This window comes from Echiichthys vipera (assembly GCF_963691815.1).
Source record: "Echiichthys vipera genome assembly, chromosome: 7".
NCBI lineage: Eukaryota > Metazoa > Chordata > Actinopteri > Perciformes > Trachinidae > Echiichthys > Echiichthys vipera.
The window spans coordinates 2,143,530-2,168,846 of record NC_139832.1 but is presented as its reverse complement, the minus strand read 5'-3'; the positions used below and the strand labels follow the sequence as shown (position 1 = coordinate 2,168,846).

The window sequence follows — 25,317 nt, the reverse complement described above, 5'->3', positions numbered from 1 at the left end:
AAAATAACAGCAAACCTCTGCAGCAGCATGAGAAGAGTCCCTACACACACAACAAAGCAGCAATGGGCTCCTTCCACTGTAATGGACTTTACTATGAGAGGAGCTGGTACAGGGGCCAGTAGGTAAGTCTTTAAAACACTCTTTAATAAACTCTGGCTTCACTAACTACGTTGTTGGTGCTTTGTTGTGTGTGTAGGGACTCTTCTCATGCTGCTGCAGAGGTTTGCTGTTATTTTCAGCAGCATTAGTGGTTAAAAACGACCTTTGAATGCCTTCACCGCACCGCCCCGAGCTAATCACTGTTAGCCACTCTCTGTTAATAGTTGTTACATTAAAAAAAATTGTCTCGGCGTGTGCTCTGTTAGCGAGCAGCCAACCGCTTTACATACTGCACATACCAGAGATCTACACTGTGCGTTTCCTTTCTCTCCGCAGCAGATGTGCATTTGTGTTACAAAAAGCTAAATAAGCAAAGTGTCAGTCAGGACATCGTCAGAGTAAACACAGAGCCTTTCAGCGTCTGACGAGCCTGCGACCTGCTGACAGACAGGATGTAACTCCAGCAGGCGAACGCCACGCAGAGAAACTGGACTTGAGCTGCTCCTGTGTGACTCACCTGCGTACGACCAGTCGATGTCTTCTGAGAACTTGCGCTGGTTCCTGTATGCATATCCTCCAGCTGCAAGAGAGAGAGAGAGGGAAAAGAGTCGTATTACAAAGATGTTGTAGATGCACTAAATCATTGGTACAAGACGGTGGACGTGGATGACATTACGCCTGCCTCACAGCGCCAAAGCTGATCCTTAGGGCGCCCTCCCACTGTGCCTCCGTCCCGTGCCCCGTGCGTTAGGGTCCTTGTCCCCCCCTCCAGGCCCGTTTGTACTCACACTACCTGGGCCTCGGAGAATGCTTCTTGCTGCCTATACGTCATCTTGCGTAACACGTCACACGCATTGATGACGTCATGGCGATGCGTGGCTTTGTTTCCAGATCTTTCCGTAGACCTCGGAGTTTTTGTGCGTCTTGTCGACTGTTTTTGAATCTTTTCATCGACCAAATCTGCAGTAAACACTCCACCTCCGCATCACACCAACGTGAACCTTTCACCGCCATTGTTTGAAATGTCCGCGCATGGTCCCTCCTTCTTTTTTCTACGTCCCAACAGGCGGACAGGAAATGACCTCAGAACCGCCGTAGGCTTCGTGCTCGTACACGTGGGCACGCTCGTGCTCGTACACGTGCAAACGTGCTTTACTAAAGCCCACCTCTCCCAAACGGGCCATGGCCAGCAACCGTACCGCTCCTAGACGCGGTACGGTTGCACTCACATTGGTCAAAGGAACCAGACTTTACCCGTAAAAGCTGTTTGGGCGCGGGACGGATGGACAGTGTGAGTGCGCGGTAAAAGACATGTTTCCCCCACGTCTCTTCCTGCATCCCTGGTAGGAGGAACTAAGATGGGAGGAAAAGATGCAAGAGAATGAACCGTAAATGCATTTAAGAGGCTTGGGATGCACCGTTCTGGGCCCTTCAGGGACCCTTCAACCTCTATTTCACAGCTCCAGAATGTTCCAGTCAAGTCGAGCGGTGTGCAGAATATAAAGTATGATAGATCTGTTACAGAAGATATGAAGGCGTACAAAGGGTCATGGTTTTTAGGGAGATGACAGGAAACGTGAGGGGGGGAGAGATGAGGAATGACGTGTCACAAAGAGCCCCATCTGGACCGGAGCCAGGGCCGTCGTGGCTCATGGTCGGCGCCTTAACGCTCTCTAAGTGTGTGTTTACTTGACTGAGGTGTACCAAACATGTACGCTCCACTGTTTTTGCCCATATTTGGATATTTTGGCTCAAAACAAGCAGAGCTGTTGTGCACAATCAGCCCAAAAGTCTGACGCCTCATCGTCAGCTCCAGCTCCTCACGACCTTCCTCTCGACCTCGCCGTTTAACCGGGTTTACTCCGACGCTCAGTCATCGTGAACATAATGAGAACCTGCGCGGCGTGCAGTCAGGAGGTGACTTATCAACTCGAGCAGCCGTCCGGGCATCTGTCACATTAATGAAGTGGAGTCGACGCCCCGCGGGGCCGTTAGAGAACAACACCTCATTACCATAACAGAGCGCCACCGCCACAAAGAGCAGAGGTCACGTGACGCTAAGAGGACATAAAGGGACCCGATGAGGCGCGCGTTTACGAGAAGTCACAAAAATGTTGGGAATTCACTGAAAACGTGCACTTAGGATGCGGGTTTCTGCTCAAACGCTTGTGTTTTATGGTCGTCTGCTGAATAATTGAGGCTTATGTTCAGACTAATCACACAGTTTCCTTCTGGCGTGAGATCAAACTGGATGTCCATACGTAAAGTTGCCGCACCTTTCTACGTTAAATACTACGAGAAGCTGCAAGAGTTAAAAAAAGACAAGTAAAAAACAAACACGGCAAAAGCAACGTGTCTTTTTTTGTGGCAAAGAACAGACAAGGGTTTGATTTCTCAGCAACATTGTGAGTCATACACAGCATGATAAGAGTCCCTACGCATAAAATTCATTCATTCATTCATCTTCAGCCTCTTGTCCCTGTGGGGGTCGCGGGGGGCTGGAGCCGATCCCAGCTGACATCGGGCGTGAGGCGGGGTCCACCCTGGACAGGACGCCAGTCTATCACAGGACACATAGAGACGAACAGAGACAGACAACCATTCACACCTACGGGTGATTTAGAGTCATCAATGAACCGAACACCTGCACGTCTTTGGACTGTGGGAGGAAACCGGAGAACCCGGAGAAAACCCACGCAGACACGGGGACAACATGCAAACTCCACACAGAAGGGCCCCAGCCGGGATTCAAACCTGGAACATTCTTGCTGGGAGGCGACAGTGCTAACCACTACACCACCGTGTCGCCTTCATTACAGAATTTTATTTATTCATTTCAGTTTATATCAAGCTTATTTCCCAGTCCCAGCCTGGTCCTGGTCCTGGTCCTGGTTCTGGTCCTGGTCCAGTCCCAGCCTGGTCCTGGTCCTGGTCCTGGTCAGATGCGTACATGAACTGATGAAGCCTCTTGGATCAGAGGTGAAACATGTTCCTGACAAAGAACCAAGTCCAGTTGCTCTGGACTGAAACTGCTTTGAGGACAGTGATTGTGTCGTTTCGAACGCACGGTATCGATACGTATCTATACTTTTAACGACCTTAGCTTCAACCTCATCCAGCACCTTTGGGATGAGCTGGAGCTGGAACTTGGACTATGACCCGGACCGTTTGTGTTGGAACACACTGATGCTGTCGTGGCTGAATGGGAGCGAACCCTGCCGCCTTGTCCTGTAATCTGGTGGAAAGCCTGTCCACGTACACGCGTAGTGGGCAGCAACAAACATGTTTGTTTGAATCCTGCTTGAATCTTTCGTGTCAAGATTAAAACTCAAAACTCATGAATCCTCCAAATGAACCACAACGTCGTCAGCATCAACAGCGTCAAACATCCAACCGAGAAGTCCCTCATGTAAGTAACATTAGCCGAACATGACCTACCACCTTAAACATGTAAGTAACGTTAGACGAACATGAACTACCACCTTAAACATGTAAGTAACGTTAGACGAACATGACCTACCACCTTAAACATGTAAGAAATGTTAGACGAACATGAGCTACCACCTTAAACATGTAAGAAATGTTAGACGAACATGACCTACCACCTTAAACATGTAAGAAATGTTAGACGAACATGACCTACCACCTTAAACAAGTAAGTAACATTAGCCGAACATGACCTACCACCTTAAACATGTAAGAAATGTTAGACGAACATGACCTACCACCTTAAACATGTAAGAAATGTTAGACGAACATGACCTACCACCTTAAACATGTAAGAAATGTTAGACGAACATGACCTACCACCTTAAACAAGTAAGTAACATTAGCCGAACATGACCTACCACCTTAAACATGTAAGTAACGTTAGCCGAACATGACCTACCACCTTAAACATGTAAGCAACATTAGCCGAACATGACCTACCACCTTAAACATGTAAGTAACGTTAGACGAACATGACCTACCACCTTAAACATGTAAGCAACATTAGCCGAACATGACCTACCACCTTAAACATGTAAGCAACATTAGCCGAACACGACCTACCACCTTAAACATGTAAGTAACTTTAGACGAACATGACCTACCACCTTAAACATGTAAGTAACGTTAGACGAACATGACCTACCACCTTAAACATGTAAGTAACGTTAGACGAACATGACCTACCGCCTTAAAACATTTAAGTAACGCTAGACGAACATGACCTACCACCTTAAAACATTTAAGTAACGTTAGACAAACACGACCTACCACCTTAAAACATTTAAGTAAAGTTAGCCGAACATGACCTACCACCTTAAACATGTAAGTAACGTTAGCCGAACACGACCTACCACCTTAAAACATGTAAGCAACGTTAGACAAACATGACCTACCACCTTAAACATGTAAGTAATGTTAGCCTAGCTACCTGCCCATGCTGGCCCAAAGTTTGAAAGCAGAGATAAACACATTTTTTATTGGAGTAAATCATTTTCAACAACGTCAAACATCAAACCGAGAAATCCCTCAGAGCGCTCAGAACAACCCAAATGAAATATCAGGAGCCGACCTGTTTGTTGTCATTTCAGCATTAGTCTGCAGTAAATTAGGAGATGAGGGCTCCTGCTGTGTGGTGTTCATTCCCCCTGAGCTCTGGATGATAGCGGTCTAATCCAGGATTACGTGTTTGACAGTCTGCAGAGGGAAGAGGTCGCCTGCAGGGCAGCACCTTCAGCACGAAGACCAAACAGGAAGTCAAGTTCTCATGTAAAAAAGCAGGTGTTTGCCAGGCAGGCTGCCGGTAATCTGACTGCTTTAAGACCAGAGCAGCCGAGTACGATTAAGTGTTCATGAGATCACGATCACTTTGAAAGTTCGGATCAGATTGAGCTTTAAAACGTCCTGCAGGGCGGATTTTACCGTGCCGAAGAACGGCAGCGGGAGCAGATGGAAGGACTTTCTACATAGTTCAAATCTTTAAGCTAAGTAATAAAGAAAGATGGTCTGGATCTAGAATACATCTTTAAGGGCGCCCTCCCACTGTGCCTCCGTCCCGTGCCCCGTGCTTTAGGGTCCTTGTCCCCCCCTCCAGGCCTGTTTGTACTCACACTACCTGGGCCTCGGAGAATGCTTCTTGCTGCCTATACGTCATCACGCCGTAACACGTCACGCGCATTGATGACGTCATGGTGATGCGTGGCTTTGTTTCCAGATCTTTCCGTAGACCTCGGAGTTTTTGTGCGTCTTGTCGACTGTTTTTGAATCTTTTCATCGACCAAATCTGCAGTAAACACTCCACCTCCGCATCACACCAACGCGAACCTTTCACCGCCATTGTTTTAAATGTCCGCGCATGGTCCCTCCTTCTTTTTTCTACGTCCCAACAGGCGCACAGGAAATGACCTCAGAGCCGCCGTAGGCCTCGTGCTCGTACAGGTGCGCACGCTCGTGCTCGTACACATGCAAACGTGCTTTACTAAAGCCCACCTCTCTCAGACGGGCCATGGACGGCCAGCGTGCCGCTCCTAGGTGCGGTACGGTTGCACTCACACTGGTCAAACGCACTAGGCTTGACCCGAAAAAACCTGTTTTGGCGCGGTGCAGAAGGACAGTGTGAGTGCGCCCTCAGTAAACCTGTAGATGTTTGGTACAATGCCAAAACAATGTTGAAACAGATCGACACTATGATCCTTCACATGGATTTAGAGGTGAGGTGGACTTCTTCAATGATCGATCCGACCTGAGTTTTCCAAATTCAACACACGTCTGGATCCCAGAATGACTGAACTGTGGGTCTGGGGACCAAACTTTGATACATTAAGGCACTGACCAATCGGTATCAAGTATCAAAAAGTGCTACCACCTTAAACATGTCAGTAACGTTAGCTAAAGTTAGCCTAGCTACCTGCCCATGCCTGCCTGAAGTTTGAAAGCAGAGATAAATACATTTTATATTGGAGTAAATCATTTCCCGGTGTTATTAACACGCAGCAGACTTATAGCGCGACTGTGTGCACTTGTAAAATAATGGTTATTAATTATGTTGAACTATGTTTTTCAGTCGCTTAGGCTATATATATATGTGTGTGTGTGTGTGTGTGTGTGTGTGTCCATTACTCGACTAATCCCTCTAAATGATGACCACTGGTCGAAAAAATAAATCCTTGGTCCGGGGTCGGAGGTCCAGTCATTACAAAAATATCAAGCTTCAATAGGAGTGAAGCACCGCAGTGTCCGTGAGCCAATAAGCATGCATTGTGCGTGTACTGAGACCTTATAATGCTCGTGATTGGCTGTAACTTGTCACGTCGTACTGTAGAGGCATGTAGGAAACCAGCACCTTCCTGCCAGAAACAGACGCTGTGTGGACCGGTCCGGACGCCGCGGAGCGCACAACTCTCCGCCCAAACACAAAGAGCATCTCTGGGCAGCAAGAAAAGAAGCTGAGGGAGCACTCAGATGCACTGAGAGAATAAAGCTGTTCTTGTTCCTCTGGTGTTGAACGTCACAGGACGGTCCAGTCGTCCTGTTTTACTCCAGTTACAGTGGAGAAAGTTTAATCCGTGAATCTAAAGGGAGATGAAACGTAGACACACGGGTGAAACCCAGCAGAGAAGACTCAACGAATGTTTCCCGGGAACAAAAGAGAGACAGGGCGCCAAAGTGGAACTAAACCTGCTGATGAAGCAGAAACTCGCTCCCTGCCTCTCCCCCGTGAATCACTGCCTGACCGTACGCGGAGGGCGGATGTGATTTACGGCTCCTGCTGCAGCTCCTTTAATGCAGAAAAGCAGCAATAAAGAAACAATTAGGGAGACGTGACAGCGCCTCTCCTTGCACCGATGCCGCTCGCTCCGGTGGCGTTAATCACTCCGCGCCGCTGCTTTCACTTTCATTTGTTGACCTGCGACGTTCAGACTGAGGCGGGGTCACGACCTCGAGTTTAAAGGCTCAGAGGTGAGAAGTTCAAGTAACGAGAAGCAGCTTTTATGCCGTGCTGATGTTTCTGCGTGACGGAGGTTTCCTGTCCAACACTTTAGTCCAGAGACACATATTCATCAACTTTGTGCTCATGTTACGTCCAATAGTGGTGGTTTTGCATCTATTTTTAGTCATTTTGCACCTTTTTGTGGTGGTTTTGCATCTATTTTTAGTCATTTTGCATCTTTTTGTGGTGGTTTTGCATCTATTTTTAGTCATTTTGCATCTTTTTGTGGTGGTTTTGCATCTATTTTTAGTCATTTTGCATCTTTTTGTGGTGGTTTTGCATCTATTTTTACTCATTTTGCATTTTTTTGTGGTGGTTTTGCATCTATTTTTAGTCATTTTGCATCTTTTTGTGCTGGTTTTGCATCTATTTTTAGTCATTTTGCATCTTTTTGTGGTGGTTTGGCATCTATTTTTAGTCATTTTGCCTCTTTTTGTGGTGGTTTTGCATCTATTTTTAGTCATTTTGCATCTTTTTGTGGTGGTTTTGCATCTATTTTTAGTCATTTTGCATCTTTTTGTGGTGGTTTTGCATCTATTTTTAGTCATTTTGCATCTTTTTGTGGTGGTTTTGCATCTATTTTTAGTCATTTTGCATCTTTTTGTGCTGGTTTTGCATCTATTTTTAGTCATTTTGCATCTTTTTGTGGTGGTTTGGCATCTATTTTTAGTCATTTTGCCTCTTTTTGTGGTGGTTTTGCATCTATTTTTAGTCATTTTGCATCTTTTTGTGGTGGTTTTGCATCTATTTTTAGTCATTTTGCATCTTTTTGTGGTGGTTTTGCATCTATTTTTAGTCATTTTGCATCTTTTTGTGGTGGTTTTGCATCTATTTTTAGTCTATTTTTAGTTCTCCCCCGGTTTCCTCGGTGACCTCGGTGCAGTCAGGTGGGTCAGGAGTCAGGACGGACAGGAAGCTGTGAGCCCCGAATGGAAACCAGACGGAGTAAACAGAAGCTCTGACATGAAACACCTGCTCGTGTTTCTGCTCCCTGAACAGCACGTCAGCAACAGGCTATTACAGCCTCTATGTGTGTGTGTGTGTGTGTGTGTGATCTTCTCTGTGCTGCAGGACATACAGTCCGACATGTAGGCATCAAACGCTGCAGGTTTAGGTTACACCGGCGGCGTGACAACACCCGACACATGAGTTGACCTTTTGTGTGTGTTGCTACAAAGAAAACACCTGCTGTGACAAAGGAACAGGAAACGTTAAAGCTGCACATGAAGACAAGAATCCCCCAAAGGCCGAGGGGTTTGTAACAACCTCTAAATGAGAGGAGTGCACACAGCCATCAACACGCTGATGATGAGGTTGTTCTTCTTAGCGTTTAGAGCCACAAGCAGCTTGATATTTGTTGCTTTGTGGGAAATATCTCAGCAACTATTGGATGGATTTCATGATCACATTTGGTTCAGGCATTTATGAGTCCGTCCTGATCTCTGAGCTCTGCTGTGTTTCACTCTCAGATCAGTCTGGTGACGTTTGAGCAGCGACCGAACCGATCAGCGTTGGTTTCTTTGGTGGGTTTAAGTGAAACAGAAGAGACTGTTGAGTGTAAACAACATGGAGGCTTCCAAGGATGAGATGAGCAGCTATGGAGCAAGCCGCTCACTAACTCTTTGTTCTCTGGATCCTTCTGTTGAATATGGACCGGGCTCCTGAAATTGGGCCTTTGGCTCCTAGAGGACACTTTAGCACACGTTTATGCTCCTAGAGGACACTTTAGCACACGTTTAGGCTCCTAGGGGACACTTTAACACACGTTTATGCTCCTAGAGGACACTTTAACACATGTTTAGGCTCCTAGAGGACACTTTAACACATGTTTAGGCTCCTAGAGAACACTTTAGCACACGTTTTGGCTCCTAGAGGACACTTTAACACACGTTTATGCTCCTAGAGAACACTTTAGCACACGTTTTGGCTCATGGTTTCTTTGGTGGATTGAAGTGAAACAGAAGAGACTGTTGAGTGTAAACAACATGGAGGCTTCCACGGATGAGATGAGCAGCTATGGAGTGAGCCGCTCACTAACTCTTTGTTCTCTGGATCCTTCTGTTGAATATGGACCGGGCTCCTGAAATTGGGCCTTTGATCCGTAAATTCACGTTAAATGGACTTGTACTTATAAAGCTCCTTTCTATTCTGACGACTCAAGGCACTTTCACAGTGTTTGTCACATTCACACTGATGGCAGTGGACATCTACAGACCATCTAATCTAACCGTTCACACACATTCACACACCCATGTGCAGCACGGGGAGCAATTCCGGGTTCAGTGTCTTGCCAAAGGACACTTTGACATGTGGACCGGGGGAGGTGGGGATCGAACCGCCAATCTCTCGACTGGAGAACGACCCACTCACTGGTGTGGAGATCCAGGTATTTAACCTCTCACAAGGCCGATGATGTCACTGAAACCTTTTGTGCTCCAAGTGCCAATGACCGTCGTTAGGTTGACTAATTCAGTTTTTCTTCACGGCCCAGTGATGAAGAACTTTAGTGGCGTGATGTCACGTTACACACCGTGGTTACACACTCACGAGGGAAGAAGAAGAAGAAGAAGAAGAAGAAGCAAGAATGAGGAGCAGAGAAAAGCTGATTTAAGGAAGTGAAGATGTGTGTGAGTGTGTGTGTGTGTGGTGTGTGTGTGTGTGTGTGTGTGTGTGTGTGTGTGTGTGGGGGGGGGGGGGGTTAACGTGCCTATGTTCTACTGGGAACGAGTGAATGAGGAGAATAGATTGTATGGGGAACTCTTGCTCAGCGTCTGTACAGAGAGAAAAAGACCACAACTGTGTCAGTGTGTTTATTCAGCGGAGAGTGGCCGGCTCTGCGCCGCGGCCTGTGGGAGCCCCGCTGCCTCCAGCCGGACGCTGAATAAGAGGATTAGCCGAAGCCCTGGGAGAGCCGGGACGTCCACAGGCTACGAGGGGGTGAGAACCGGTGCCCGCGCCAGAATGTGTGACAACCCCCCACAACACAGCCACCCGACCCCCCCCCCCCCCCCCCCTGCCCCTCCGTCTCCTGATGCCAGGGAGGGACGAGGGTCGGAGGAGGGCGGGGCTGCTTTGAGTAATACCATGCGCTCAGACCGCCAGGGTGTGGCGGGTTAATCTGTGGACAGTCTGGGCTGGGATTTCTTTAGACACAGTGGGGACACCATAGCAGAGGTTTGGTTTTACAGGTGCATCTCACTGAGAAGACGTCCGATCCAACACGATTCAGGGGACGATGTAGTTTAATGTGTAATCACGGCTTCTCTTAAAACACGTATTTCATAAAGTATCTTTGTTCCTTTACATTACGGCATGGACAGAAAATGGAGAGACCTGTCACAAGACTCATTAGAGAATAACGTCATTGTGTTTATGACTTCTCCTCCTGTGTGAACAAACCACCTGTAACGTGTTCACCATGTGACCAAACACATGACTGTTACTCCACTGTGAGGTCTGAGACATAAACTGGGCTATGCATGAGTAACAATGGATACAAAATGATTAACAATAGAGTCAAAGTGACTAAAAGTTGATGCAAAATGACTAATAGACTACAACTGACAAAAAAAATAGATGCAAAATTAATAGAAATGGACCAAAAATGACAAAGAATTGATGCAAAATGACAAAATAAAATGGACGCACACAAGCAAATTATGCAAAATTATCAAAAATTGACACAAAATGACTAAAGATAGACTAAAATGACAAAGAAATAGATACAAAATGACTAAAATTGGACACAAACAAAACATTGAATGCAAAATTAATAAAAATGGACACAAAATGACTAAAAATGACAAAAAAATAAATGTAAAATAAATGAAAATGGACCCAAATTTACAAAGAATTGAGGCAAAATGACTAAAAATGGACGCAAACAAAAAATAGATCCAAAATCAGTCAAAATAGACTAAAAATGACAAAAGAATAGATGCAAAATTAAGAACGATTGACCCAAAATTACAAAGAATTGATGCAAAATGACTAAAATGAATCGAAAATGACAAAGAATTGATGCAAAATTAATAAAAATGGACCAAAAATGACAAATAATTGATGCAAAATTACTAAAAATGGACCCAAAATGACAAAGAATGGATCAAAAGTTAGGCTATGGATGGCGTAATGACCTTAGACGAAAACACTTTGTAACATCCGTGTCTTTGTCGTCCTGTCCTCACGCTCGCTGTAACGTTTAGAGCGTCACATCATCCTCGAGCTTTCCCCTCGTCGTCTCACGAGGGTCTGAAGTCGTGCTGACGCTGAACTTTAGAGATAATATATTTATATATTAATATAAATAAAGCTGTTCTACAGACCAGACACAAATATCCTTCCTTCTTATAGAATCCACCTTTCTTCCAAATCGCGTCGGCCATCTTGTTCTTGCAGCCATAGCAACGCTCGACACTTTGCTCCCGTTATACTCTCGTCAGCGTGATTCCCGTGTTGACCTTTGAGATTTGGAGTTATGACCACTGTGGGGAGTTTAAGCGAGGGAGCAAACTCTGCCTGTCAGACTGAGCCCAGGGCAGAAAGACACCAGTGAGCCTGAACAGCTGGAGTGTTTTACACCGCAGAGGTCTGACAGCAGAGAGGGAGAGAGAGAGAGGCCCTTCTGCTGCCATAACATGTCCACTTATGCTACTGTACAAGTCCTAACACGGGATTTGAACCCTCATCAAGTGTGTTTTCCTCCGATCATCCACTTCTGGCGCACGGGTCAGAGGAATAAATCCCTCCTGACCTGTAAACACGGAGCTGCAGAGGCTCGTTGTGTCAGAACAGATTGAAGTGAAAAGACCCGACAGACAGACACACGGAGGGAGGGAGTCTGGAGTCTGCATCAAAGTTCATTTCCCAAAGTTCCCACTGCGACACTTTCTAAGTGGTCCGTGTTCACAGCTCCACTCCAAACATGCAAACATTCACTTTGATTACCGTATTCTCTGCACTATAAGTTGCACCTAAAAACCTTCACATGTCTCAAAAGCCGACAGTGCTCCTTATAATCCGGTGCTCCTTATATATGGACCAATATTGAGCCACAACAGGTCTCCAACTACGGTGAGCAGCCGCCGACTCTATTTTCCCCGTAGAAGAAGTAACGCGCGGTGCATGTTGAGATATACGACTGCGTGAAGCGTGCCGTTTCATTTCCATGTGTGTGTTTGTGTAAAGAGCCCAAAATGGCTCCTGTTAAGAGACACGCTTACAACGCAGAGTTTACACTCAAGGCCATTAGTCACGCAGCAGAACACGGGAATAGAGCAGCAGCCAGAGAGTTGAACATGAACCAATCAATGGTGCCGAAGTGGAGGAAGCAACAAGACGACCTGCGCCGAGTAAAGAAGAGTAAACAGAGTTTAGAGGGAACAGAGCGAGACGGCTGCAGCTGGAGGACAAACTCCAACAGTGGGTTGTTGAACAGAGAGCAGCAAGTAGAAGAGTCCGTACGATCACTGTTCCACTGAAGGCAACAGCGCTAGCACGATACTGTCCAGCTGCAGACCCGGAGAACAAGCCCCTCACTTGACACAAGCCCCTCACTTGACACAAGCCCCTTGCTTGACGGAAGTGAGGGACTCTCGTCAAGTGAGGGGCTTGTGCTCCGGGTCTGCAGCTGGACAGTATTGGCTAGCGCTGTTGCCTTCAGTCGAATAGTGATTGTACGGACACTTCTACCTGCTGGATGCTAGCACGCAAACTTAACATCAATGAATTTAGAGGCGGTCCTTAACGTAACCCCAGCCTCGACTGTAGCGTCTGTTCTTTGCGCCTTATAGTGCGAAAGATACGGTACATTCATTTTGAAGCTAACGAGTTAACGAGCTTGTGTTACGGTATCCCTCACAACAACTACAATAAAACACTTGTGATTAACAAGTCATATTTATGCTTAATTAAGTCTGTTGTGTTATATGGACTTGTTTGACATTAGTCACCTCAATATATATCGTATTTGTGTTGGAAAATAATGAATTTAAAGGGGATTTAAACTTGTTTTCAGGTTCATACATGGGTTTGGGGTTTCCACTAGAGCAAGGGGGTCAGAGTGATGCAGTAAAGAGTCGCTGTGGCTGCAGGTTTCATTCCAACCAATCAAAAACACACCTGACCTGAGTCCTGCAGTCACCTGAACTGTCTTCACACAGTTGATTTGTTGGATCAGGTGTGTTTTTGATTGGTTGCAATGAAAACCTGCAGCCACAGCGACTCTTTACTGCATCACTCTGACCCCCCTGTGCTAGAATATGTTTACATGCTTTAATGATTTTGGTTCAAAATTGTGAAAATGGACAAAACAAGACACTTGAGGACGTCATCTTCACACATTCTTCGCTATTTTCTGACATTTCTTTAGACCGAACAACTAATCATTCATTCAATCATTCATCTTCAGCCTCTTGTCCCTGTCGGGGTCGTGATGGGGTGCTGGAGCCGATCCCAGCTGACATCGGGCGTGAGGCGGGGTCCACCCTGGACAGGACGCCAGTCTATCACAGGACACATAGAGACGAACAGAGACAGACAACCATTCACACCTACGGGTGATTTAGAGTCATCAATGAACCGAACACCTGCACGTCTTTGGACTGTGGGAGGAAACCGGAGAACCCGGAGAAAACCCACGCAGACACGGGGACGACATGCAAACTCCACACAGAACAACTAATCAATTAATAATAATAATAACCGTTAGCTGCAGCCCTGGTTTCCAGGGACCTAAAACAGAGTTTGTGTGTGGACCAGAGGCCAAAACCACCCGTGTTCCAACTCCACTGCCTCTGTACGTTCTGCTCTCTTTTATCTTTTTTTGTAGGTTAAAAAAACAAACTATTTTCATTCAAGTGCAGCAAAAATAACATTTCCAAAGTGGCGTTGAATCCTCGTTGGTGGAGAAACAAGAGTTTGACCTTTGCGGGCGTCAGACAGCAGAGTGATTCATCAAAGCGCCCCTGCTGGATTTACACACAGCAGAAAAACTCACTACGAGACCACCAACAGCCGATCGAAGCGCCTTGTCACAGCGCTGCAGGCGTTAGACGAATGAAAAGTCAGTTCTGCCTAAAAAAAACAAACCCAAACTGCTGCTGGGAGTCAACACAGGGGAGAAACGGCTGTGGAAAACTAAACTCATCAGCCGAGAGGGGGTCGGAGTTCTCCTCATCGATCAGCCGCTCTCATCTCTCATCTTTCCCTTTTCACTATAAATGGCGAAGCACAAAAGCGTTGGATTATCTACCGGCTGAGTCCATCGGCCCTAAAAGGAGGAGGAAGCATGAAAGAGGCAGAGCCGCTGAGAGGAGGATTTCACTGTGAACGCCAGGAATGAAGGCAGGATGCAGACTACAGGAGCTCAACTCACATGGAAATATGAACCAGTGCTGCAAGAGTGTCATCATCACTGAACGTGCCCATCAGACACATGCCCAGGGGGCCCCTAAGGTCAGGGGGGGGGGGGGGGGGGGATAAAATGCTGCTGAAATAAAACACAAAATATTCTAGATGCTAAATGACCTCAAGTATACACAAAACGACCAAAGATGAATATGAAGAGACAAAAGAGACAACAAAGCCACGCAAAATGATTAAAAATAGATGTAAAATGAACACAAGGAGAAACAAAAACAACATAGAAACGTAATCTGTCTAAAAATAGATGCAAAACCAGCACAAAAAGATGCAAAATGACTAAAAATAGATGTAAAACCAGCACAAAAAGATGCAAAATGACTAAAAATAGATGCAAAACCACCACAAAAAGATGCAAAATGACTAAAAATAGATGCAAAACCACCACAAAAAGATGCAAAATGACTAAAAATAGATGCAAAACCACCACAAAAAGATGCACAATGACTAAAAATAGATGCAAAACCACCACAAAGAGATGCAAAATGACTAAAAATAGATGCAAAACAATCACAAAGACATAAATGTCGACTCTGTTAATGTGGGTGTCTTGTTCCCGTGGACAGAGCGGGGGGCCTCTTACAGGTCTGTGCCCAGGGGCCCGTTGTCTCAGAATACGTCAATGATCACCATCATTGAATTCCTTCTAACAAGTAGAAAAGTTCTCTCAGTCAACACACTCATTTTTTCTCTCTTTGTGCGTGTGTGTGTGTGTGTGTCTGTGTGTGTGTGTGTGTGTGTGTGTCTGTGTGTGTGTGTGTGTGTGTGTGTGGTCATGGTTTTAACTTTTAACTGCAGTGAATCATCTCTGGTTTACATCTTCCAACACCAGCTCCACCGCACCTCACTGTGATAAGCCTGAACAGCTCTCTGTGTGCGTGTGCGTGTGTGTGTGTGTGTTTGTGTGTGTGTGTGTGTGTGTGTGTCCGTGCACTCATGTGTGACCTGTATCTGTAGTCAAAAACAAATGATGCGTCCCGGGGGGAGAAGAGCAGATGAATAATGGATCTGAAGCGCCTCCAGTTTCCATCAGCAGCCAAACAAACTCTGCTGCCGCCCCGTGAGTTTACACTCTGCTCTGTTTTACTCTGTGAGCTGACGGCTGAACAACCACCAGGTTCCATCTCCTGTGACAAATCTGTCCCATCAGTGTCTGTTTCAGTTCGGCTAACATCGAAGTTGAGGAGTTTTTATTTAATTCTGTAAACAACTTGGACTGGACCTGGAAGGAAGTGAGCTTATAGACCTCTGTCATCTGCTGCTCACGCTGCAGGAGGCTCCAGGTAATTAAGGGCGCCCTCCCACTGTGCCTCCGTCCCGTGCCCCGTGCTTTAGGGTCCTTGTCCCCCCCTCCAGGCCCGTTTGTACTCACACTACCTGGGCCTCGGAGAATGCTTCTTGCTGCCTATACGTCATCACGCCGTAACACGTCACACGCATTGATGACGTCATGGCGATGCGTGGCTTTGTTTCCAGATCTTTCCGTAGACCTCGGAGTTTTTGTGCGTCTTGTCGACTGTTTTTGAATCTTTTCATCGACCAAATCTGCAGTAAACACTCCACCTCCGCATCACACCAACGTGAACCTTTCACCGCCATTGTTTTAAATGTCCGCGCATGGTCCCTCCTTATTTTCTCTATGTCCCAACAGGCGCACAGGAAATGACCTCAGAACCGCCCTAGGCCTCGTACACGTGCGCACGCTCGTGCTCGTACATGTGTAAACCTGCTTTACAAAAGCCCACCTCTCCCAAACGGGCCGTGGACGGCAAGCGTGCCGCTCCTAGACGTGGTACGGTTGCACTCACACTGGTCAAAGGAACCAGACTTTAGCCGTGAAACGTGCTGGGGCACGGGACGGATGGACAGTGTGAGTGCGCCCTCAGTGTCTTGCCCTCTTACAATCCATCATCTTTACTACCCCGCATCCTTACGCAGATTTTTAAGTTTCAATCCTCCCCCCGGGTGTCATCTCACAGATCCATGGTCGAGCATTTCAGAGCGGTGATATTGTACGGTTTTATTAAACTAACTACACTAATCTAATAACTCCCACCGTATAGGGTGCGTTAGACCGGTGAAACAGTGTCACACTCAGACTCGGACATCCGATCACTGTCTTCCACTCGTTTATTTGCATAAGTTTCCTTTACACACGTGCTAAGCTAACTAGCACTTGAACACACATGCTAAGCTAACTAGCACTTGAACAGTTACCGTGCCGGTCGCCAGGTAATCAACTGAAATGACACAAAATAAACCAAAACACCATATTAATGACACGGACATATCAACTACTGTATAATCCGCATACACGAACATGCTTATAATATTCAACATAAGGTGTAATCACATTACATCTCTTCACTCACCAGCTCAGCTTCACCTGTCAAAACAACAGCGTGAATACAGGAAAAGTAGGGGTCCGCCCCACATGACCTAAAGAGGGGTATTGCTACCACAAGAGGTCGCTGTGACGTAACAACAAAATGTGGGATTAGTCCACAGATATTACCAGTTGATGATAATTGTGTTGACGCGTTTCATGATTATTGTCCGAGGGAAAATCACAGTTTCTAATTTTTACACTACTGAAGGAAAATCAAAGCTGTCAGTCGACTTTCTATATAAAATATTAAGGCTGAGCACCTTGTAGAACTGGTAACTACTCCGTGTCCCCACAGATGTGGACAGGAAACAGGAAGACGTGAGCTCATCCAGTCCAGTTTAAACTGGTTTGGTCCTCAATTAAGCAGCTAAAGGTACTGATATTTGGTGGTCTCTCATCTCATCTCATCTCATCTTCAGTCTCTTATCCGGGGGCAGCAGCTCCAGCAGGGGCCCCCAAACTTCCCTTTCCCGGGCCACATTAACCAGCTCTAACTGGGGGATCCTGAGGCGTTCCCAGGCCAGTGTGGAGATCTAATCTCTCCACCTGGTCCTGGGTCTTCCCCGAGGCCTCCTCCCAGCTGGACGTGCCTGGAACACCTCCCTAGGGAGGCGCCCAGGGTTCATCCTTACCAGATGATCCTGAACCACCTCAACTGGCTCCTTTCAACGCAAAGGAGCAGCGGCTCTACTCCGAGTTCCTCACGGATGCTGAACTTCTCCCCCTATTTGGTGGTGGAGACCAAAAATAGAGCTAAAAGAGAGAGAACAGTGGCTTGACGTTCATCAGAAGGACACAAACATGCCAACATGTCGCTTTGTGTCAACTGTTACAAACACATCAACCTTAAAAGGTGATAATATCTGCAGAGTCCGTGTTTTCCTGCCCCCGAGTGTCCTGATAACCCATTCGTGCTGTGTGAAAGTTACTTGTTCAGTCTTTTACAAGCACCCGATACAACTGAGTCTCTTTTTATTCCTCTCATACGTCTTTGGAGCCTCCGGACACGGTGCTGTACGGTTCGACCCCCTGCTACTGTTAGCTTGTAATGTTGCTGATCGAGGAATTTAAGCTCATTCTCCCGCTGCACTCAATGGAGGCTGATCTGGATAAGAGGATTTACAGACTCAAATGTAAATGTAAATGTTCTGTAAATACTTGAAAAGCCTTGTCGAGGGCCCATCGAATCCCTTTGTGCGTGCCAACATCTGCCTAAAGCGTCTCCGCATTCACCTGCTCCGATCCCCTCCAGCCGCGCGTGAATGGGGAGAGGAAAGGAGGAGAAGCGCCCTCTTTACTGAAGAGGACTTTGACCGACCCGCGTTCTCCGCGGAGGGCCTTTTTTATCGCTGGCCTTTTTTTCTGTGTCACTTATTTGGGGGGTTGTTATTCAGCGGACTGAGCAACGAGGGCCATCGAAAACATCCAGGACCGAAGAGAGACCACACACTCGCAGGCAGGGGAGAGAAGTGGAAATCAAATGGCTCTCCACCAGCTACTCTACGGGGGCTCCACTTGTTCTCCGCAGCAATGGTCCCCGGTGTGAGCCCCCCACCACCACCACCTTTTGTCAGAGGCGCTGTGGGCCACCCGGATCTGCCCCGTCATCCATTACAGTGGGCAGGAGTGGGCACCAGGGAGGGGGAGGAGGAGGTGACGGTGGTGGCAGAGCACCAGGCGGACACCAGCAGAGACAAGATGGTTGGATGACCGAAAAAAATACACCCCTCACCCCCGCTCCGAAACAAGGGGGAAGACAAATGAGGAGGAGGAGGAGGAGGAGGATTAAGAAACATTAAGGAGGAGGAGGGGGGGCGGACAGTAGAAGGATGAGGCTCGAGAAGAGGGGAGAAAATGTGGGAAATGTGGGACAACAGGGTGACGGAAGATGTGCAGCAGCACGGAGAAGTCGCTGAAAGGAGGAGAAAAAAATGAGAGATTAAGAGCCGAGAACAGAAGAAGGAGGAGGCAAAAGGAACGGGACAGAAGTGAATGTTAAAGAAGACTGAAGAGCGAGAAACAAAAAACGAAGAAAGAGAGAAAGGAAGGAGATCAGGCCCCGAGGAAGTGCACTGCAAAAAATAACCTCAAGTCTGAAGGGAGACACTACAGGTGAAGAGATGGGTGTTTAAAATGTTTAAATATGCAAATGAGGCTTAATCTAACGCTAACGTTTGGTGGATTTAAGAGAAATCTACGGACACAAACAGGCAAAGTGCAGTGAAATCAATCTTTTTCTGCCAGTCTGAAGGAAAAATAACCTTAAATAAAAACCCATTAAAAAGAAATAGGACATGATTTTCCTGCAGAGTCTCGCCTTAAAGAATATCGAACTCTGAAGTCGTCCGTCTTTACGTAATTAGAACTAGACTGAGAGTCGAACGGACGTTCCCGTTAAACATGAACATAGCAGGTTGGTCGGGGCTGCGGCCATTTTTATGTACAGTGCACAAACTTCCACATAAACCAAGTTGCAGACTCGCTGCAGCGCACGAATGGTAAATGCTAAATGGACTTGTACTTATAAAGCGCCTTTCTAGTCTTCTGACTACTCAAGACGCTTTCACAGTGTTTGTCACATTCCCCCGTTCACACAGACATTCACACAGATGGCAGTGGACATCTACAGACCATCTAATGTAACCATTCACACACATTTACACACCCATGCGCAGCACAAGGAGTAATTCGGGGTTCAGTGTCTTGCCCAAGGACACTTCGACAGTGTCTGTCTGCATCGCCCTGTTGCTGTGAGTTGTAAGCGCTGTCCAGCAGCAAGCCGTGAGGGCCACGAACTTGCAACCACTACGCTACGAGCTATGAGCTACAAGCTACAAGCTATGAGCTACGACCTATGAGCTACCAGCTACGAGCTATGAGCTACGAGCCATAAACTATGAGCTACGAGCTATGAGCCACGAGCTACGATCTATGAGCTACCAGCTACGAGCTACGAGCTATGAGCTATGAGCTATGAGCTATGAGCTACGAGCTAAGAGCTACGAGCTATGAGCCACAAGCTATGAGCTACTAGCTATGCGTTACGAACTATGAGCTACGAGCTACGAGCTATGAGCTACGTGCTATGAGCTTGAGCTACGAGCTATGAGCTATGAGCTATGAGCTTGAGCTACGAGCTATGAGCTATGTGAAACATTCAACTGTATCGATTGGCATACTTCACACAGAGCATACAGGTGGACACACAGCAGACAACCCCACCGGCGGATGCGGTGGAGACAGGTTTGGTTGCAAAGTGGCTGCACGCGGTTTTACAAAAAATACACACAACACCCGACTGCACGTCAGGTAAGTCCTCAGGTGATGGAGGAAGTCTGTCCGAGCCTCCCGGATGGGTGAACTGGGACGCAGATGTCAACATTTAAGATCAGTTAAGAAAAATAAGTCCAAATTAGCATCCGAAAGCTGCGCTTAAAACGCAAGTAATGTGTCACAAGATCAAATCTGGATCATATTGGGACCATCGCTCCAAACGTGTGAATGATGATGACGCAGCCAGCGGAGCGTCAAGCGTCGAGGCAAGACCGGCTGCTTTTGCTGGAGGCGACAGCCAGCAGCCCGGCTAGTCTACTCTTCTGATTGGCCAACGTGGGATGGCAGCCAACACTGATCGGCTCTGGGGCCACACTGTCACGCTACTCGCCTGAAAAGATCAAGATCTTCAACTCGCCTGTTGGACACGTTTGACACAATTGCAGCGACATCGCGTCCATCTCGCCGCGCATCTGTACACTGACTTTGTATTTCATCCAGTGGCTTTGTGAACGCAGCTTTAAACTCTTGCAGTTACCGCCGTGAACGCCAGACGATCAACCTAAACCACCTGCTACGTCTGAGACGACTGAACGACTTGTTAGGACGGGTGTTTTTTTACAGTGTGTGAGAGGAAGGAGGCCTGAGAAAGAGGGAGCTGGGGGAGGAGGGGGTGCGACGAGGCCTGGGGGTGTTAACGAAGACTAATGAAGGCAGGAGTGCTGCTTAACCTGCACTCCATCGCTCTACGAGGCCTCCAACCTCGAGATGTCGGAGGAAGAATGTGTGTCTGTGTGCGCCCCTCCACCCACCACCACCACCACCACCACCACCACCCCACCCTAACACTCTACGCTCCCACACTTCTGCTCCAGCTTCACAGTGTGACAGCGTCCTCTCCTCCTCACCGCCACCGCCACTAGGACAAATCGTAGTGCCATCATGCGTCACGCTTAAATGCCCCCCCCCCCCCCTTAAACCGCCCCTCACCCTCTTCTTTTCTCTGTTGCTCGTCTCCCCCCGTCTGGCCTCTTACACCTCCCATCTTTCTGTAGTTGCCCCCTTTCCTACTGTTACAAAACAAATCTCCCCTCTGACAGCATAATTCACCGGGCCGGGCCAGAGAGGAGGACGGCGTGGGACAGGCGGGCGGGCGGGCGGGCCTCCTCAGCTGACCTCCACTGAGGACCCTTCTGGTTGTTTCCCCCACGTAACTCCGGCCTCCATTCAGCCGAGGGCCAGGGGAAAGAAAAAGAAGGGTGACTCAAACCGGTGGCCCCCGTGTACGCCTGAGTGAATGCCGTTGAGCCTAATACTCACTAATCTGGTCATCAAATACCCCCACTGCCACGACTGCAAACCTGCAGGGTTGGGTTTTTTTCTGTTCTCCAGACTATCAGAGGGGCAGCGAGGGACGTCTGCCCAGTCCAAGCTGCTTTGGACGGAGATGGAGGGATAAAAGAGAGAGAGAGAGAGAGAGAGAGAGAGGATGGTGAGAACCAGGAGGAAATAAAGACATGAATGTAAAGGAGAGAGAATGAAGAGGTCATCTGAGGGGACCACGGTCCTGTTTGTGTGTTTCCTGCAGTTTAACGGGATCGAAAAACTCAGATTCAGAAACGCGTTGACGTCTTCTTTCATCAGATATTTTTATGATTGGATCAATAAGTCGTCCAGACTACGTACGTCTGCTCACGTTGAGACGCTTAAACATTTAAAATTTGATTTATTTTGTTGGATAAAAAAATGGTTTGTAGAAAAAAATGTTGAAAAACATTCATTCATCTTCGTCCTCTTGTCCCTGTCGGAGTCGCGGGGGGGCTGGAGGCGATCCCAGCTGACATCGGGCGTGAGGCGGGGTCCACCCTGGACAGGACGCCAGTCTATCGCAGGACACATAGAGACAAACAGAGACAGACAACCATTCATACCTACGGGTGATTTAGAGTCATCAATGAACCCAACACCTGCACGTCTTTGGACTGTGGGAGGAAACCGGAGAACCCGGAGAAAACCCACGCAGACACGGGGACAACATGCAAACTCCACACAGAAGGGCCCCAGCAGGGATTCAAACCAGGAACCCTCTCGCTGTGAGGCGACAGTGCTAATCACCACAGCACCGTGTCGCCCTGTTAAAAAACAACAGATCTATTTTGTTTTTGGAGCTACAATGTTTAAAATCATACATTTATCATCTTACTGGCGACGTCCCCAACAGCTATATGTTCTCATCAATAGGTTTGCACCATATCCTATGAGAAGTTAAGCACAAAAATAATATAATAATATTGAAATATGACTTTTTAATACCATGAAACAGGAAATGGAGGTGGACCGCAAAAGTTAGGTTCGGTTTAGGCACCAGAATGACAGGTTAGGGCAGGTTAGCTCCCTTATACTGCGTCACCTGATTCTAAAATAAATAAATAGGTCAAATAAACATAAATTACAGCGCATTAGGGCGACACGGTGGGGTAGTGGTTAGCACTGTCCCCTAGCGAGAGGGTTCCAGGTTTGAATCCCTGCTGGGGCCCTTCTGTGTGGAGTTTGCATGTTGTCCCCGTGTGTGCGTGGGTTTTCTCCGGGTTCTCCGGTTTCCTCCCACAGTCCAAAGACGTGCAGGTGTTCGGTTCATTGATGACTCTAAATCACCCGTAGGTGTGAATGGTTGTCTGTCTCTGTTCGTCTCTATGTGTCCTGTGATAGACTGGCGTCCTGTCCAGGGTGGACCCCGCCTCACGCCCGATTTCAGCTGGGATCGGCTCCAGCCCCCAGTGACCCCGACAGGGACAAGCGGCTGAAGATGAACGAACGATAACGTGACGGTGATGCGCTTTTGTCATATCGCCCTACGCCGCCGCTGTTTCCTGTGTGTCGTTGGAGGGTAAAGATCTGCTCCCGCTCCGTCAACACATTCACTTCCTGTGTCGATTTTGTTTGATCGATCGGTGGCCGTTTCCCCGCACGACCAATAACCTCTGCAGAACCGTCCCCAACCTCTGAGCCGACAAAGAGTTTCCTGCCTTTCTCGCGGCCGCTTGTTTTGTCCTGGGCGCCGCGAGAAATGAGTCACACGGCAAAGAGTCAAATAAAAAAGAATAAAGTCCGACTGACTATCAGGCCCCTTAGTCTTCCTCTAAGCCCCCCAGTGACCCCGACAGGGACAAGAGGCTAAAGATGAATGAATGTTTGTATGTACAGCGTATTACTCTTTATAGTCATATGTACGAACAGTGGATGAAAACAACCCACTGTGGTAAAAACTCCACAGCTCAAAAACTAACAAAAGGAACAAAGTTCAAATAACTTACGGTCTTGAGAGATATGTTATTTGTGTTTCTTCATGAAGGAATCTTTTGAATCAATATCTTTTGTGCCTTTATTTAATAAAAGCATGCCTTCTTCTGGGGTTGGTATTTTTTTTAATGACAAAATTTCTAAACTTTTATTAATTATTTTGGTTTAATGAGGCCATGACCTTTTAGCTTGGCTTGTACAGAACTTTTTCGCAGCTGGAGATTGACTGACAACGGGAGAGAGAGAGAGAGAGAGAGAGAGAGAGAGAGAGGGGGCGACATGTAGGAAAGGGCCGCAGGTTGGAGTCGAACACGCGGCCGCGACTTTTAGCTTCTGTGTATGGAGGTGAGTGCTCCAACCACTGATACTATACGGATATGTTTAAGTGTGATTCAAGTGCAAAATCATGCCATGGTCTTTTTCAGCACTAACAAACATCCAATAAGTCATCATGACAGTTTTTTTTTTTCGTGTAACAACTATTAACGGAGAAATCCGGTAGAGTCGCTAACAGCCGGACGTGGCTAACAGTGATTAGCTCGGGGCAGCACAGTGAAGGCATTCAAAGGTCTTTTTTAACCACTAATGCTGCTGAAAATAACAGCAAACCTCTGCAGCAGCATAAGAAGAGTCCCTACACACACAACAAAGCACCAATGGGCTCCTTCCTTTGGGATTGACTTTGCTAATCCACTTGAATGGACTTTACTATGAGAGGAGTACGTACACGTGCGCACGCTCGTGCTCGTACACGTGCACACGCTCGTGCTCATACACGTGCGCACGCTCGTGCTCGTACATGTGCAAACGTGCTTTACAAAAGCCCACGTCTCTCAAACGGTCCGTGGACGGTACCTAGGCGCAGTACGGTTGCACTCACACTGGTCAAAGGAACTAGACTTTAGCCGTGAAACGTGCTTGGGCACAGTGCGGATGGACAGTGTGAGTGCGCCCTTAATGCCTTCACCGTGCTGCCCCAAGCTAACCACTGTTAGCCACGTCTGGCTGTTAGCTATTTCCCCGTTAAAAAAATTGAAAAATTGTCTTGATGGCTTATTTGTTGTACGGTATTTAAGCGCTGAATAAGAGGATTTTGCGCCGAGATTACACTTTAAGGTTCTCCAAGAAATCACATGAAACACGCGGTGCGTTTCTAATCTATGGGCGAAGTCGGCATTTCCCCGACGCTTCATTCCTGTGGGAGACCGGCCAAACAGCATCCATGTGAACACAATGCCTTCATGACACAGACCTGGATCAAAATGAGTGAAGTGTCTCTGTGTGAATATCCTTTTAAAGAACAAACAAAGGTAATAAACACTGTCAGTCATCTGTAGCTCAGGGTTGGCATGCTCGGTGTCTGCTGTGGTGGGCATCACATCTACAGCCGCCCCCTGCTTGTCTTTGACTGACAGGCTGCCTGACTGTGACGGCCATCTGTCAGCCGACTCCCTGTTAGACAACAAGAGACCCGGAGACGCCATAAGCCCAGGCGGAGCACAGGGCACGGCTGGCACTGCCCATTCACAGATATCTTTTGGGAGGACAGATGGTGCCGGGTTTTCTCCTCATGTGGCTTTTTCTTCCAGCATCAACCATTCCTGCGCTGCCTCCTAAGCGAGCTGGCACCTCCCTTTGTGCCTCGCCGCTTCAGCAAAGCTTCATTTGAAAAACTAAAAAAGAAAAACAGTCCAAATCAAAAAGAAGAGGAGGAGTGAGGGAGCCCAGAGGGAGGCGTTCTGCAGGTACCGAACCGTCCAGCACAGATCCAGGCTCACTGGCCCGGGCACAAAAGGCTTCACATCTCTTCAGCCGAAACTGGCTCCGAAAAGCCCCACTACCCCCCCCCTCCCAA

At 47.4% G+C, this 25,317-nt stretch overlaps 1 protein-coding gene across 1 annotated transcript in view; it reads right to left on the bottom strand.

Annotated features, from left to right (window-relative positions):
• Nucleotides 1-25,317, bottom strand: part of ptprz1a (protein tyrosine phosphatase receptor type Z1a) — a 106,115-nt gene that overhangs the window by 75,362 nt on the left and 5,436 nt on the right. The window contains exon 2 of the mRNA XM_083917164.1: nt 617-679. Within this exon, the coding sequence (XP_083773290.1) occupies nt 617-679 (63 nt within the window). The remainder of the gene's footprint in view (nt 1-616; nt 680-25,317) is intronic.